The sequence below is a fragment of the Chelonoidis abingdonii genome, chromosome 2 (assembly GCF_003597395.2).
Source record: "Chelonoidis abingdonii isolate Lonesome George chromosome 2, CheloAbing_2.0, whole genome shotgun sequence".
Classification (NCBI taxonomy): Eukaryota; Metazoa; Chordata; order Testudines; family Testudinidae; genus Chelonoidis; species Chelonoidis abingdonii.
In genome coordinates, this window is record NC_133770.1 from 211,348,009 (window position 1) to 211,365,359 (window position 17,351).

At 39.9% G+C, this 17,351-nt stretch overlaps 1 protein-coding gene across 1 annotated transcript in view; it reads left to right on the forward strand.

Annotated features, from left to right (window-relative positions):
• LAMA1 (laminin subunit alpha 1) overlaps positions 1-17,351 on the forward strand; it is a 156,700-nt gene that overhangs the window by 107,521 nt on the left and 31,828 nt on the right. Inside the window, exons 37-49 of the mRNA XM_032805243.1 lie at positions 846-1,056; positions 1,299-1,415; positions 1,500-1,663; positions 2,838-2,976; positions 4,391-4,484; positions 5,027-5,143; positions 7,763-7,945; positions 8,258-8,412; positions 10,301-10,444; positions 12,585-12,718; positions 13,037-13,187; positions 13,710-13,834; positions 16,815-16,965. Of these exons, the coding sequence (XP_032661134.1) occupies positions 846-1,056; positions 1,299-1,415; positions 1,500-1,663; positions 2,838-2,976; positions 4,391-4,484; positions 5,027-5,143; positions 7,763-7,945; positions 8,258-8,412; positions 10,301-10,444; positions 12,585-12,718; positions 13,037-13,187; positions 13,710-13,834; positions 16,815-16,965 (1,885 nt within the window). The remainder of the gene's footprint in view (positions 1-845; positions 1,057-1,298; positions 1,416-1,499; positions 1,664-2,837; positions 2,977-4,390; positions 4,485-5,026; positions 5,144-7,762; positions 7,946-8,257; positions 8,413-10,300; positions 10,445-12,584; positions 12,719-13,036; positions 13,188-13,709; positions 13,835-16,814; positions 16,966-17,351) is intronic.

Below are 17,351 nucleotides of genomic sequence, written 5' to 3' on the forward strand. Positions count from 1 at the left end.
CGTTCAGGGTCACACCAATGTCACTTTAGGTTCAGTATCCTCCCTTTGATAGTGGGCAGTATCAAACACTTTTGGGTAAAATACAAAAATCCTGGTAATGAATGATCATGGACTAACTGCAAGCAGTTAGCAGTTGGCTAATTCCCTGAGTTTGGGTTGTAGTTCCAAAATCATACCTAGTACCATTTTTTAAAAATAGGTACAATACTCAGTTCCCTCCGGTGAGAGAGCTGACTTTCATAGGAGATGGAATTTTTTTTTAAAAACAGTTCAGCCACTTTATTTTTAAATTCCTTCAGAGCCCTGGAGTGTATCCCATTCTGTCCTGGTGACTTGATGCTCAGATTATCAGTATGTTCCAGTGCCACCTCGTACACCTTGGCATGTTGATCCTATATTTAAAATGTTTAAACTAAAAATGTCTGAGGTAGGACATGGAACCTTTCCAGATGCATGAAATCTATGCAGGCTTTGAAATCAGAGGTATCCCAAATACAGCTTTTGAGCCAAATGCAATCCAAAGTGTCCTCAAAAATGACTTACAGTCCCCATTTCCCTGTTACTATAGGGCAAGGACAAAGCTGATAAGCCCAAGGTTGTATTGTTTGCAAACACAAACCAGCAATTTCTATCTTCTATCAGTAGTGAGACAAGTGTAATAAATATTATGGTTGTAAGTATTTATTGTTGATGGAAAAAAATTGACATAAGGTTATGTGTAAGTTAGTTGCAATTGTTAGAGCCGCAAAGTTTGTGTAATCCTATTTTCAGTTCTTCCCTCCTTAAGAAAACACACCTAAATTTCAATTCCTACATTTATTTACTGTTTGCTCTCTGTTTATCAGTGCTGCAGAGAGGTTGCTGTTACGGGTTCAGAAAGAGTATCTCAAACCCCAGCAGGAACTTGCAGAACTAAAAAAAGGTGCAAGCCATCTCTTAACAAACCACAACATCAGACTACAAGAAGCCCAGGACCTGGTGAATGAGGCTTGCACTAACACCAACGAAACCAACCGTCTACTTTTTCTTATCTACAGCAACCTGGCAGAATTAAATGTAAGATGGAGATTCCACATTGTTGCATAATAAATATCAGATGCATAATGTGTTTTAAATAACTCACTTTTTAGACTGAAATGAATCCTTAGACTTTTAAAAATATTAATATTTGTAACATTCAAGTAGACTAAATAGAAACCATGCAGTGTGTTCAAAGTGGGGAGGTTTAAGTAGTAGATGAGTTCATTTGCACCAGCTGACATTACAGAGTACCATAAAACAATTGATTTATGCTACAGGATAAAAAGCTAAACATACAAGAAAACAAGGACCTTTCCATCATGCTAATTAAAGAAGGAAAAGTATTGAAGGATGTTGCTGCTGCCCTTGCCACAGATGTAAAGAACTCTACGTCAGTAAGTTACTAACCTGTCTAACATTCATTTAATATAGTGAATTGCATTTGCTTAATTGATAAAGGAAATAATTTCAATGTTTAGAATCTAGAGAGCCATCGAGATGGACTGGTCCTATGGAATGCCAAATTAAGGCATCATGTAGATGACCTGGTCATGCAGATGTCGACGAGGGGAGCACTTGACCTAGTCTACAGAGCAGAGGATCATGCAGCTGAATTTCAAAAACTTGCAGAAGCATTAGACAGGTGAGTGCACCAAGATATATGAACTCAATAGATGCTTCATCTAAATTACTGCTGGATTTAATTTAAATAGATAATAGGTTTGTCCGCCAAGGAGCAGGTCATTTTTTTTCCATTTAAAACTGCAATAAATTTAATTACTTTTACTTTTCATGAAGTGAATGGTATTTTTATTAATGATGCAGAATAGGTTAATTTAGAGTCTTGTAATTTACATGAATGATCATTTGTGAAGTGATTAGTTTTTAAGTTAATAAATGTTCAGTGAATACTATGTGACCTAGCTTCTTTATATAGCTGTCAGTGGTAAAAAATATTCAAATATTTAAGAAAGAAAAATTATTTTTATCATGAAAAGGTTATGTTCATTATATAAATACTTCTTTGTCAACATATTCAAGAACTCCACCAAAAAGCTATAATTGTTGTTAGGCTTCCATCTCATAACATCATAATCCTCAGAAATGGGAAGGTTACTCTTTCAAGGTTACACATAGAAGCACTTTTAAAAACGTCCTTATATTCTCAGAGCTCATCCAATATCAACACCATGAGTTATTAGCTGGAAAGACATTCTGATTATCGATATGAAAATAAAAACACCGGCTATCCCCATTTTCTTCTGTGGTTCTCACAGTCCTACTTTTTAAAACTAGCACATACATTTTTTAAATGAAGCCAGGTCACAAAGCACAAGTGTATTGTAAGCCTGAAAGCAAAGAATTATGCTTGTAGCTATGCTTGTGAAACTCTATTCACTTCAGCGTGGCTGCACAACCGTAACCAGGTAGAATTTGACCCAGAATATATTTCCATTCTATCCTGCCCGCTGTGTTGCTGTACATTGAATTTGTAGTCCCCTATTTCTGTTTTGTTTTTGTTTGGTGTATGAGATCTGCTTTTTTTTTTAATGGAAAATGTTACATTTGATCATAAGGTTTTAAAAATGCAAAACACACTACAGATACAGAGTTAAAAAAAACAACAAAAAACAAAACTGAAGTAGGCCTGAACTTCAGCCAGAAAAAATCAAGTGAAACACGTTGTGTAATGTGCTCATTCTTTCAAAATGCTGTATGTATTCTGAAAACACATACACCTGATAACTCAAAACCTGGAAACATGCTGCCTAGTTAAGACACTTGCATAAAGGATGTATAATATTTTTCTACTGCAGTGGTCTCTCAAATGTAAGAAATGTATCTCTGAATGCAACAAATGCTGTCCATGCCCACTCCAGCATTACACGTCTGATTGAAAGAACAGAAAATCTGGCAGATGATGCTTCTAGAGTTATAACTAACCCCTTGGACTCAGTAAGTATCCATGCTGGGATTTTCAGTTACCTTCTGATTCTTTTTTGAATACCTGTTTATATGCTGCTACCTCCCTGCAATCATTGAAATCTGTTTCCTTGTCTGACACTTCTGCACAGCCACACTCACCATCTCTCACGCACCCTACCCTGAGTCATCTCCATGGATGCCACTCTCAGCCTATCCCTCCGCACTCTTCTCACTCCTCTTCCACTTTAGAGCCATGCTCCACTGGTAGGGCCAGCTCCAGCCACCAGTGGAGGAAGCACTTTTTTTTTCCCTTCGGCAGTTCAGGTGGCTTTTTTTTGCTTGGGGCGGCAAAAATGCTACAGCCGGCCCTGTCCACTGGATATTGTTTCCCTCCATGTATCCATCATCAGTTATTACTCTTAACTCATCTTCCTGCCTGACATCTGACTCTCTTCCTCTTATCACAGCTTTCTATTCTTATCTTTTGATTACTTGAGCTTCAGGGCTCTGATGTCTGAGTTGCTGATCTCGACCCCTCTTCTCCTTGTGTGACCTTCATTTCTGGATCAGTTCCCCACTCACTCCCATTAACTTCACTAAACTCTGCTCCCGGTCCAATCTTTTAATATCAGAATTCTCTGTCTCTCTCTCTTCAAACACCAGCTTATTTAATTCAAAATGATCCACTAATCCCATACCTCCTGGCCTTTCTTAGATTTGCAGACCTCAAATACCCATCACTTCTCTACTTCAGTCAGTCCTTCCCTCAGTCCTTTTATTTACCTCCACTGATTCAGTTGTTGATTTCCTCTGGTTCACCCTCTTGTCCAATCCTGACCCCTTTGCCCAGCTCTGCTATCTCAAAGTTTATTCCACTTACACCTAACTGCAGCTCACACCCACCGTAGATTTTCCCCACTGTGTCCATACAGTTGAATACCTCAGGAGAAAGTTCCGTGACCACATGTATTTTCTCCACTGCATGTTTATTCTCTTTTCTTCTAGTTTTGCCATTTTCAATAATTTGGGCCGGATTCCCAGTTGTTGTTAAAACATCAGATTACCAAGACATGACCCTTTATTACCTTGACTATTTTACTTTTATATTGTACTCTTTTCCCATACAACTGTCTTTATCTCTTTTCCTGTTTTTCTTCTCAATTGTAAGCTCTTTGGGGTAGTGGCTCATTTATATTTAGGAAAAGCATAGCACATTGTGAGCACTACTGGAAACAAGTAAATAATATTCATCATACTGACGTTCACCATAATTCACTGATTAATTATTTTTGTATTATGTAGTCATTCAGTTTGTGAAATTGGATTTTCTATTCACTCTTAGACAAATAATATATTTTAAAAAGCAATAGATATTTAGAATTTCTTTCAGCTGAACCTATTCTTTTCATATATAGTAAATAGTAAATGTTGTTTGGTTTTTCAGCCAGAGCAATCTCTTGATTCTCTTGGGAAAGAAACTTTGCAGCTTAGTTCTAAATTTCTAAATGAAACAAAAAATCTGAAGAGGAAAAATGAAGGTCAGTTTCATAGAATGTACAATTTTAATGGTACTTTGATAACAGTGCAGGAATAATTCTAACAAAGTTTTTTTTTTTTTTTAAATGAACGTAAGTTAAAGTTAAACATTTTATATAGTCAGGTATATACAGTAAAAGAGTAAAACAACGTATCCCGGATAAATGTAGTTATTGTTCTGTTTTGCTGGCAAATGAAGAAAGTAATTTTCCTTTGCAATTATGTAAAGTAAACCTTTTCTCTTCATCTCTTCTCTCACCAAAACTGATTGACCTGACCAAGAAGGACAAAATTGAGTGAATCCTCATGGACTTGTGATATAGTAACTGAGGATGTGATCAACATGCAGTGTGAAGCATACACCATACTCATATTGCACTTCTATGCATTTGCTGAAATACTCGTTCTGTTTAAGAAAACAAAAAAGCTCCCTTGGATCAATTATTGAATTTATTAAATATTTTTGAAATTTAGGGTTAGTCTAGACTGTATGGTCCTAACATTTGTATGTGCATAGAACAATCACAGCTACTTATTCCAACAGGCCTTGTGTCTAAATTGAATGGATTGAAAAAAAAGGTGGAAAAGATTAAGGAGAGTGCTCGTAAAATTACTGACCAGCTTAATGATTCACTGCTGGCACTGCGAGCATTGCCTAATGGTAAGTGAAATGTATCTGGACACATATGTCCTTATTGCAATGCCATCTGATACAAACATAATACAGTCCTTCCTGAAGTCCGATAGAGCAGCCTAGCGATAAATCAGGCTGGAGGCTGATTTAGCCTCTTGCCTTAACAGGAAATTGAATTAGATGTTTTCCATTTATTTAATTAACATGGAAAACAGTGAAACTGCATTGTGATGTAAAAATTATAGCCTTATTCTCCTCTCACACAGGTGTAAATAAGGAGTAACTCTGAAGGCAATGGAACTATATTGCTGCAAAGCTATACTGTGTGAAAAAGAGAATCAGGTCCTAAAATTCGTAATCAGCTTTAAATGGAAAAAACTGTACTGGAGGTTAATTGTTTTGCTTTCCCATAACAACAGTCTGTTTAAAAATCAGCTGCTCTGCACCATATATCTTAAATGTTAAATCTAAATGTTTTGACAATATAAATGCTGGACTCATTTAACTTTAAAAGTCCTTTGCTCTCTTACTTTCCATGTTGCTCAAAAGCCATACAAGAATAATTATTTTTTATTTTTTTAAAAAGATCAATATTTTAAACTAAGAACAACCCTGAAGTTCATAGAGGCTAATGGGTAGAATTCAAAATGGAAAAAAAAATATGATACTTCTATTAATGTTTCTTCAGTTATGGAAGTTATCTCTAAGGCTTCCATAGCTGGTGCTAGATCTGCACTGTTTGTCAAGATTTAGAGCACTATTTTTTCATTAACTCTCAGGCTTTAACACATCCTGTTTCACAATACAGAATCTTAAATTGCATTGAAATGTGACATTAATGATGGAAAATAAAAAGCAATGTTTAAATGGTAAGGTTGGGTTACTAACTGACATAAGAACATGAGAGTGACCATACTGGGTCAAACCAATGGTCCATCTTGCCCAGTATCCTGTCTTCCGAGAATTGCTCATGCCACCTGCCTCCGAGGAAATGAACAGAACAGGGCAATTATCAAATGATCCATCCCCTGCAATCCAGTTCCATCTTCTGGCAGGCCGAGGTTTAGGGACACCCAGAGCATGGAGTTGCATCCCTGACTTTGGCTAATAACCATTAATGGACCTATCTTCCATCAACTTATCCAGTTCTTCTTTGAACCCAGTTATACTTTTGACCTTCACAACATCCCCTGGCAAGGAGCCCCACAGGTTGACTGTGCACTGTGAGAAGTACATCCTTATGTTTGTTTTAAACCTGCTGCATATTAATTTTGTTCCATGACCCCTGGTTTGTGTATTAAGTGAAGGAATAAATAATGCTTCCCTATTCACTTTCTCCACACCAGTCATAATTTTGTAGGTCTCTGTCATATGCCCCCTTAGTCATCTCTTTTTAATCTCTCCTCATATGGAAGCTGTTCCATACTCCTAATCATTTTTTTTTTTTTTTTGCCCTTCTCCGTACCTTTTCCAATTCCATCAGCATTGTCTGACTTCATTGTTGTACCATTGAGGCTAGTTGTGGATGTCACCCAGAGTAAGTGCATTTGAAATATAGATACATAATCAATATTCCTAACTTTAGGTACAAAAATGATACATACATATAAATAGGATAAACATTCAGAAAATCATAACTTTTCCAATGACATCTCACATGACCTGTCTTGTACAAAATGCATCATAATTATGCCATAATCATATCATGTAATAATATCACTATGAAGAGTGTGGGGTGCAGTGTCACAAACCTTTCTGAAAGTGTCATCAAGACAGAATCAAGTCTACTATTTATTAGTTCTGTTCTCATATAATAGAGCTAGTCAAGAAACAAGAAACGTTTTTGTGAAAATTCTATTCAATTTTTTTGGGGGTGAAATGTTGAAGAAAAAAGTCATTGAAAAATCTAAATAAGAGAATTTTGACTAGCTCTAACCATCTGACTTGAGCTCTCTTAATGCCCTGAGATTCACTGCCTATCATAAATCTGGCTCTATGCTTATTTATGTGTTTTTGTTTTAAATTGTTCGTTCTAAGGCACAGGTTCCCAAACTTGGGTCACGTCTTGTTCAGGGTAAGCCCCTGGCAGGCTGCGAGATGCTTTGTTTACCTAAGTGTCCACAGGCACGGCTGCTCGCAGCTCCCAGTGGCTGCGGTTCACCGTTCCTGGCCAATGGGAGCTGTGGGAAGAGGCGCAGGCCGGGCCACTGCTTCCTGCAGTTCCCGTTGTTCGGGAACGGCGACCCACGGCCGCTGTGAGAGGCTGTACCTTCAGACGCTCAGGTAAACAAAGCATCTTGCAGCCCGCCAGGGGCTTACCCTAAACAAGCTACGAACCAAGTTTGGAAACCCTTGTTCTAAGGGATTATATTTTACATATAAGGGCTCAGCCAGAAAATACATTTCAAAGATTTATAAATTGGCTGAAAATTAACTTCTGTCATCAATTATAATCATTATAAAGCTTTGAATATAGTATTGTAACAATATAGTCTAGAATGCCAAGAATGATTCCTTTTTGTCAAGCCTGAAATATTTGTTATGAACTGAGCCCTGCGGTCTCTGCTTATGTGACTCTGTTAAACCAATAAGACTTTTCTGATAATTGGGATATATAAATAATCCTTAAATGTAAATATGTTTCAGATACCAGTGACAAAATTTTTGAAGCAAAAGAGCTGGCTGTGTCGGCTAACACAAGTGCTGTTGCTGGTTTAAGCCACATGGTGGATTTCAATCAGAAGCTCCTGAACACTTCTTCTGAATTGTCCAAGGTTAAGGACACGTTGAGGAAAACCAATGAACTTATAATGGATTCCTCTAAAGCTGGTAAGTTAGCTGCTTTATTGCACAGTAGAAATGTCATTGCATGTAGAAATGATTCTAATATTTAAACTTAATTAGTATTAAAATAAGGATAGTGTGATGGACTAAATAAAAATGCACTAGCTGTAGATTTCCTTTTAAAACAGAATACATAGAAATCACATAAGCTTTTTATACATGTATATTTTTTCTCTTTGATGTTTAAAGCTACTGAAATAAATTCCCCCAAATACATTATTTTGGCCAATGCAGTCCAGGAATGAATAATGAATTTCCCTCACAATCTGTCTGAAAGTCTCATTCTTATTTTGGCAGCAGCCTCAGCTGAAAGACAAGTTAAAGAAGTGGAAGCACAAGCCAGTCTTTTATTTGACAGGCTGAAACCTTTGAAAATGTTGGAAGAGAACCTGAGCAGAAATCTGTCTGAAATTAAAGAGCTCATCAGTCAAGCCCGCAAACAGGCAGCATCTGTAAGTACATCTTTCCTGCAATTTCTAGCTTCAAGGTCATTGGTTTCCCTTGTGCCTCCTCAACAAAAAAATATCTTAAAGGCAAAAAGCCTTATGCTCCTTCTTTAACCCACCCATCATGTTGTTCTTTGGTGTAACAGAAAAGTGTTATCAATATCACATATACTGAAATACTGAGGCATTTGGTGTGAGTTCGGACTTTGAGCTATGATCTCTTTGCCTCTGTGGTTTGTCAGAGCACTGAGCTTTTGTAGTTTTATTTCCCTGTTCTTTTTTCCCCCCCATTGCCTCTTATTTTTAAGGGAGTATCTCCTTCAAAAATAATCCGATGCCATGTGCCAGGAAGAAAAGAGTTGTTTGTGTGAGCAACAGACAAATGAGTGGATGGAGCTGGCATTGTTTTTGGAGTGGGTGGGGGAGGGAAGGGGATTGTGCATCTCCAGGCTTTTGGAAGGGAGTTGGTGTGAGAGGCTGGAATGGATTTATCAGTGATATGAAGGATTATGATGAGATTCCTTGAATGAATCATAACTCAAGCATCAATTCTGTCAGTAAGATTGTCAAACATATCTAACCAAATCCACATACTTAAACCCTTACTTTTTTTGTTTTTTGTTAGAAGTTGCTGCCCATACAAAATAGCCACATTTCAAATTAATGCATTGGTCATTTTGAAACTTTGATCCACTTCAAAGTAACAAAAGCAATTAAACCACATTATGAACTATATCTTGTTATAATTAGACACAGAGAGTTTTTGAAACCAGTAACATTTCCCCATTCATTTGATTTAAGCCTGGGCATATGATTTTAGATTGAAAAGACAAAAAATATCCAGGCTTCTGGCGATTTCAATAAAACCAGCATACACATGAATGCTTCTTTTTCACAATCTACCGAGCATGGAAAATTAATGAGCCTGGTATAGAATAATGGTGTATCATAGACTACAGAGGTTTCTATGGGAAAAAGGTATAACTCTTATGAGTAAAATCCTCTCTTTCAGTTTTGAAGACTTGTATTATTCCCTTGTAATCTTTATTTTTCTGAGAATTTGGTGAAGATAAGGCTTTTTTAGCATTGCAACTAATTTCTAGAGATAATATTGAATTGGGCAATGAAGATGAGCTACCCTGATGTCTTGCACCTCAGTCTGATTGATTTTGCTTTTACTAGAAATAGAGATGGGCTAGGGATCATGCAAACTCTCATATATGTGAGTCAATAGAACTACTAAAGTTAGCAGAGTGCCCAAGGGTTTGCAGCAATGACTCCAATATTTGTAACAATGATAATCTGAGTCAAAAATCTGCCATGTAAGTGCATCTTTATTAAATTGAACTTTTAAATGGCTCCTAAACAGATTTTCTAAAGAATTACTTAGTTTTTTTTGCAAGTAATTTGAATTTCTGTCATTGCTATTTCTTGCAGATGCTTTGACTGTTTGATTTTTAGCTATCTTGTTTTTGTCTCATTGTAAACCCCAAGGTTTGTTGTCTTTTTGTTTGTTTGTTACTCTGAGACCTTTCACATTTTCTCAAGACTTCCAGTCTTTTTTGTTATTAATATAGTGTTTTTCCTCGTATGTGCCCTCAAGCTCAAGATTTATTATTGGATGATGAATTTCTGGCTCTAAATCCCATGATTAGACCAGTAGGTTTTGAGGCACTTCTTTCTTCCCTATTCTGTCTAATCTAAACCACTACTCTTTTTCAGCTAATATCCAGCCAGTCAATAGTTGTGTATGTTTGTAGTTAATCCTACTGACAAATATTTAGAATCATATGAAGTTGTCTCAACACATGGCTTGAATTTAGCTAGCCAAAGGCTAAATCTGTATTCCAGAGGTATGTGCTGTGTACACAGAGTATACCATTTTTTTTTCCAGATTAAAGTTGCAATCTCAGCAGACAGAGACTGTATTCGTGCCTACTCACCCCAAATTTCTTCCACTAACTACAATACCTTAACATTAAATGTGAAAACAGCTGAACCTGACAACCTCCTCTTCTACTTGGGTAGCAGTGGCAATGTAAGTTCAGTGTTGTGGAGATGCACTAAAAATGTTGCCTATCTCTGAATATATAATACATTTGACTTAACATTCTTATTTGTACCAAGTAGCCAGGCTAGGGACTGAGCAGATGTATATGGGAGAAGGAGGGAAATGATCTCCTGCCCCAGACCATGGTAGGGCTGATGTAATCCTCACAGATCCTTACATGCCACCCACCCTACCCTGCAAGAAAGAGGATAAGAGCAGAAAATCCAGCAATCCTGCCCCTTGCCCTCACTCTGCACCACACATGCACACAGTGCACTGGTTTTGATGCCAGGATCGTCCCCTGCTCTTACAGAGAAAACAAGATTTGGCTCTGTTGGTCATATGTCGAGGTCCTTGCTCAATGTATGGAATAATATTTATACAAGGTAAAGGTGATCTTGTGTACATTATCTTGCATGGAATCCTCCTTCCACAAGGTGGACTCACTATTTGTCGGGTGCTTGAGCTGGGATCAGGCAGGGCTCCCATGACAGCACAGTGCAAGTTCCCCATCATCCCAGTAGATGCATGGTTTGCATAGCTCCATACAACCACTGTCAGGGCCGGTGCAACCATTTAGGCATTTGGGGGGTGGCATTTTCTTCGGCAGCAACCGTGGCAGCTGGATCTTCGGCCGCCTTGGTTGCCGCCAGCATTTAGGCAGAGAGAGCTGAGGCAGGGGAGTGCGGGGAGGGCCACCTGCAGCAAGTAAGAGGGGGGCGGCACGCAGGGGAACTCCCCACCCCAGCTCACCCCTGCCCCGCCTCTACCCCAAGCATGCTGTTGCTGCTTCACTTTTCCCTCCTCCCAGGCTTGCGGCACCAATCAGCTTAGGCACCGCAAGCCTTGGAGTCAGGAGAAGTGAAGCAGCAACAGTGTGGAGGCGGAGCAGGGGTGAGCTGGGGCGGGGGGGGTGCCTCAGGGCAGAGGGTGGGGGATGGGGAGCTGCTGCAGGGGGGCGCCTCAGGGCGGAGGGGAGGGAGCTGTTGCGGGAAGGGGAGCCCCAGGGGGAGGGCACAACGTGGAAGTTTCGCCTAGGGCGTGAAACATCCTTGCACCGGCCCTGCTGTCAGTGCTTCATGTTCCTGTTATTTCTGCACTGACCTTTTGAGGTCATTCCAGGTGTAAGAGAGGGGAGAAGGTGGAGGGAAAATAGACACATACCACTGGGATGAGTTTGTAGGTTCTACTGCAGGTGTTTCCTTCATTGGGCATGACTAAGGCTAGGTTTTAGTTACGGGTATTTTTAATAAAAGTTACTGATGGGTCATGGGCAGTAAACAAAAATTCATGGCCTGTGACCTGTCCATGACTTTTACGATATACCCCTGGGAGGGTGGGAAGCCCAGGTGCGGGGATGGGTGGTGGCGTGCGGCCAGGACCCCTGTTGGTGCTGGGGTGGGGCAGGGCTGGCGGGACCGGAGTTTGGGTTTGGGAGAGGGTATGGGGTTGGGACATGGGACAAGGTCAGGTGGGATCTGGGCAGCGCTTACTTGGGGGGCTCCTTGGAAGCAGTGACATCCCCCTCACTCAGATTCTAGGTGGAGATGCGTCCACCCAGAGTGCTCGCTTCGCAGCTCCCATTGGCTGGTAACCATGGCCAATGGGAGCTTCAGGGGCAGTGCCTGCAGGCGGAGGCAGCGCTCAGGGCTGCTACTTGGCCATGCCTCCACCTAGGAGTTGACTGAGGGGGATGTGGCTGCTTCCAGGGAGCCCTCCAGGTAGGCACCACTCAGAGCTTGCCTTACCTGTCCCATGCCCCACCCTTCCTTCTCCCTTTTACACCAAACACTGCTGCTGGGGGGTGGTGCCGTGGACCAAGACTGCCCCAGCAGCAGCCGGTGCGACTGGTGCAGGGGCTGCCTGAGCTGCTCCTGAGCCAGGCATGCTGGCCGCTGCAAAGTCATGGAGGTCACAGAAAGTCATGGAATCCATGACCTCAGTGACAAACTCGCAGCCTTAGGCATGATTTGGCTCATCGTAAAGATCCATTAAGGCAAAATATATAGGAAGAGTTTTAGAAATAGACATGAGATTTTATAATCGTCCAGCTGGAAAGAAATTTATTAAACAAAACAAAATGACATACCCTATGTAATGAGTTAAAGCAAGAATCACCATTTTCCAGAGTGACTTCCTGGCAGTAGAGATGCGACGTGGTAAGGTGGCCTTCCTTTGGGATGTGGGATCAGGAGCAACAAGACTGGAATATCCAAATTTTCAAATTGACAACAACAAATGGCACAGGATACATATAACCAGGTAACAGAGGTTTCCTTCTTTCCTTCATTCATTATTTATTTGTATTGCCATAGCACTTAGGAGTCCTATTGATAGACTAGCACACCATTAATATGAGTAACATAAATATTTTATTCTGTAAAATGGATTAAAATGAAAGTTGAATTTCTGCTAGTAAATTCAAGTGAATTTTTAGCTAATGTGGAGGTGTGGTTTAGTGCAGTGTAGAAGTGTACTGGATACTTAGTTACCCAGTGCAAGAAGTAGTTCAGCAGTAAGCAGGGACCATGCACAGTAACTTCTGAAAGCTTTTAATCCATTTGTATTTGTGATTGTCAGGTTTGGGAAAACTGGTACATTGAGCATAGAGGAAACGAGCTCTAATCAGAAGTCCTTAAGTAAAACTGCAACTGCTCCTGGGACAGCTACTGTACTGGATGTAAACCAATCAACACTAATATTTGTTGGAGGACTTGGAGGGCAAATCAAGGTGAAAATCTGAAATTGCTGTACTGTAACATGTTTTTATCCTGTTAGAAATACTTTTTCGATTAGAAATAATCGCACCAATTAGACACTCACAAAAGGCAAGGGTGTAAAATGTTATCCAGAGCTATCATCTCATTATAACAATCCCCAGGAAACTATGTTTAAAATGGTAATTCTGAAGTGCTGAATGTGAGTGCATAGGAGGTGTTAATTCATACTAAATAGTTTCCTTTCTCCTCTGTTACTCCTTATTTCCTATCCTCCATGACTTGTAATAATTTGTCATTGTTATCCATGTAATTGAGTATAAATGGGTCAGGACTTTTAATTTTCTTTTTTACTTATTGCAAAACTCTTCCACCGCGATGTGAAGTCTGATTATTAATAGTAATACTAAAACATTGTTGTTCTTCTGTTATGATTTTCCCTAACATGAATTAGAACTGAATGGAGAAGTTTACTGGAGAAGTTCCAAAGTATTTAACATTAATTGTACTCATCTGATATCTTTTCTCTCTAATAGAAATCGCCTGCTGTTAAGGTGACTCATTTTAAAGGATGCATGGGAGAGGCATCCTTGAATGGAAAATCTATTGGTCTTTGGAACTACATTGAAAGAGAGGGCGCATGCAATGGATGCTTTGGAAGGTAGTGATTTGACCACTGTTTTCCTGAAAAGCATAGAATGGGAGTGTCTGTATATAGTTATAACCTTTTATATATGTTTGTATGTTAGTTAAAAAGTGTAGTGCATCGATTATTAGTGGAATTTTAAGGTGCATGCCAAATTTAGTTACCACATGGTTTTTCAGTTCATGAGATGGTTCTACTATTGATCACGTGGCTCCACAACTTGCCACATATATTTTCACATTGGTTGGGTGTGTTTGTCCATTGAAGCTAATGACTACCAGTGTACATCTATATTTTTGGAATATTTTTGGTTTGTCATTTCAAACAAGGCATATTTATTCCTCCCCAGTGAAAGAAAGAGATCTAAAGTATTATTTTAAAAGTCCATGCCAAATTTGTGGCTATTATATTTATTACCACTCAGTTATTCTGGAAAGGGGTTGTGGACTTGTGATGGGGTGTACAAACCCCATAAGGAGTAGTCTGGCCCAGGTGGCTCTTCGCTGCTATGCCTGCAAAGCCTGCATAAGTTGGAGGTGGAGTTTAAAAAGGGAAGGAGAGCAGCTCACTGGGAGGCGGGCAGTTGAAGGGAGCAGATCTCTTTTCCCTGAGCTCTGAGGAAGTCCAGCCCAGGAACTCTACAGCCAGAGACTTGGCAGCACCGACCTGACAAAGCCTGCAAAGGAGAGACAGGTGACTGATTGCAAAGGGCAGAAACTTTAATTTGATCCTTTAACTTATCCTGTGGAGAAAAACAGGACTTAGTTAGAAAGTGATCTAAGAGGACGTTCGAGGTGATGAGACAGGGAGGATCAGTTTGCTAAGAAATCTGGCATGCTGGGAAGAAAAAGGAAACTCAGGTATGCCACACCAACATTCTGAAGGCCTGTGAAGACCAAGAGGCACTCCTCATAACACCCTACCCACCTGAACTAGGCCCTCAAGCACCAGTGACCCCAGAATTCCAAGCCATACTGATGGGGAGAGAGCTTCAATCAAAGCAGGAGGCCCAAATGCAGAAGCTCATTGTATCCTTCCATGCCATATTTTCAACCTTGCCATGTTGAACGGACTCCCCTTGTGTGTCATCACATAGCCATTGAACCAGGACAACAGGTCCATGAGAACCTGTGACCACTCCCATGAAAGATGTGGTACACAATGGAAGAGGACATACGACATGTCACCTACAGGACCTTGAGAGTTCTGGACTCACTGTGAACCTGGCCACATGTAAGATGACAAACAAGGAAGTTGCATACTTTGGTTACACTGTGGGAAGGGGCAAGTTATGAACACTAATTGGCAAAGTACAGGCCTTAGTAGCCTGCCTCATCTCAACAGCAAAAACCAGAGATGATGCTTTCTGGACCCAGCAGGCTATTAAAGACATCTCATACCTGACTTTATCACAATTGCAGCACCCTTCACAGCCCTCATGAGGGATACCAGTCCTAAGAAAATAGTTTGGTTAGAGACCTGCAACAGGGCATTTAGGACTCTAAAAGATTTTCTGTGTCAGGATCCAGTGCTTTTTCATCCAGACTTTTCCAAAAAGTTCACACTACAAACAGATGCTTCTGATGTAGGACTTGGAGCAATCCTTTCCTAGGATGTTGAGGGAGAAGAACCACCAGTCCTCTGTATAAGTAGAAAACTTATGGCCTATTCAGTGGTAGAAAAAGAAGCCTGAGCTCAGAAATGGGTGCTAGATGCCCTAAGATACTGTTTGCTGGGAAACCCCTTTTTGTGAGTAACAGATCATGCCTGTCTTTGCTGGTTGAACAACGTGAAGAATGCCAACTCCAGAATTATGCAGTGGTACCTTTCCTTACAGCCATGTAGTTTTCAGGTACTTCACAAGCTGGGAAGGCCGACCAAAACACAGATTTTTTTTTTTCATGAGAGGGTGGGGATCTGGGGAAGGGTATGCAATGAGGTGTACAAACCCCATGCTGGAGAACAACGAATTAAGGAATAGTTTTGGGCCCTTTACTTGTCAGGGAATCCAGCAGGGGAAAACCCCAAAGGCTCAAGAGTCCAAACTCCAAGTTCCCGGACTAAGGAGAAAGTCCTGAAGCCGTTGCAGGCACCGAAATCCTTCCCCGATATCAGACTTTCTTTTGTATATCCCCAAAAGGATGGACTGGAATGTGTGAGCTGGCTAGGGAGGGGGAAAGACCTCACAAGACAGTACTGTAATGGAAAAGGGATATATCCTGCCATATCCCTGCTTCACCAATAGGTAATGCTGGTGGTCAGTGTACCATTTTGCAGGAGTGTTTTTCTGCTTACATCTCTAGATATTTGTATGTTTAATAGGGTTGAAATGAAATAGGTTTGGCAACAACTTTTTGTAGAATGTACCATTTAGAACCAGCAGAGGGTGTTGCATGATCATGTATAAAAATGTGGTTTTTAGAAGCATTGCAACGAAAAACGAATAACAGAATATTTGCTTCAGAGTAGTAGTTAGTCTATATCAGCAAAACCAGTGAGGAGTCCTTGTGGCACATTAGAGACTAACAGATTTATTTGGGCATAACCCTTCGTGGACTAGAACCCACGTCATCAGATGTAATATTTGCTGTAATGTAAATGCAGTTATGCAAGGAATTTGGAAAAATGCATGGTATTCTGTAAGTTTGAGAGTCAGAGTGGTAGCAATTAATCATTTCCTTTGGGAACTGTAGTGTTTTTTCTTTTATAAAAAGTGGTAAAGACTGGTTTTCTATCTTGTGCAAATTCTCCCCCAAAGCTAAACTAGATATTCAGAGATTCAATAATAAAAGTGGCGCTTGGCTGGAAGCCTTTAATTATTCATGACATACAAGATTCAAATCTCCTTCTGCGGTCTCGCTTCCTAATTATATTGCTAGTGGCTGCCCCAACTGATTTCATTCTCCTAGGTTGCATATGAAATATTGTGTTTGGAAAAATGCAAATCTGTTCTGTGGTATTCAGCATTTCAGCAACTCCTTTCTCATTTTTATAGCCCACAGGATGAAGACACTTCTTTCCATTTTGATGGCAGTGGATATTCAGTTGTGGAGAGGGCCCTCCGTTCCACTGTGACTCAGATAATCATGTTTTTCAGCACCTTTTCGCCTAATGGGCTCCTGCTGTATCTTGCTTCTAATGGCACTGTAAGAAAACGTTTGAGATTTTACATTGATCAAAATTGTATTTGGAAATGGACCGTGTAAAGGTTTGATTTTTCCCCCCATCTTTCTGCTTCTCTGTCTTGGAACCAATTATCACCTTGTATTGTGACATGGATATCTTATACAATTTTGACCCTTGAGAATATCTTTGAAGCAATAGAATTAAAATATAAATATTCTCCATGGGGTACTAGTCCATGATGATAATTCAAAATATGCTAAAAAAGGGTAGTAATCTAAGGAGATATTATCAAGAGGCCCAAAATCAACAACGCAAATGTATATGTGATATTAATTATTGAAACCTGCCTCAGCAAATGGGGTAAGCAATCCTGATGGTGAGTCAGACCACCCTGCATAGTAATGGA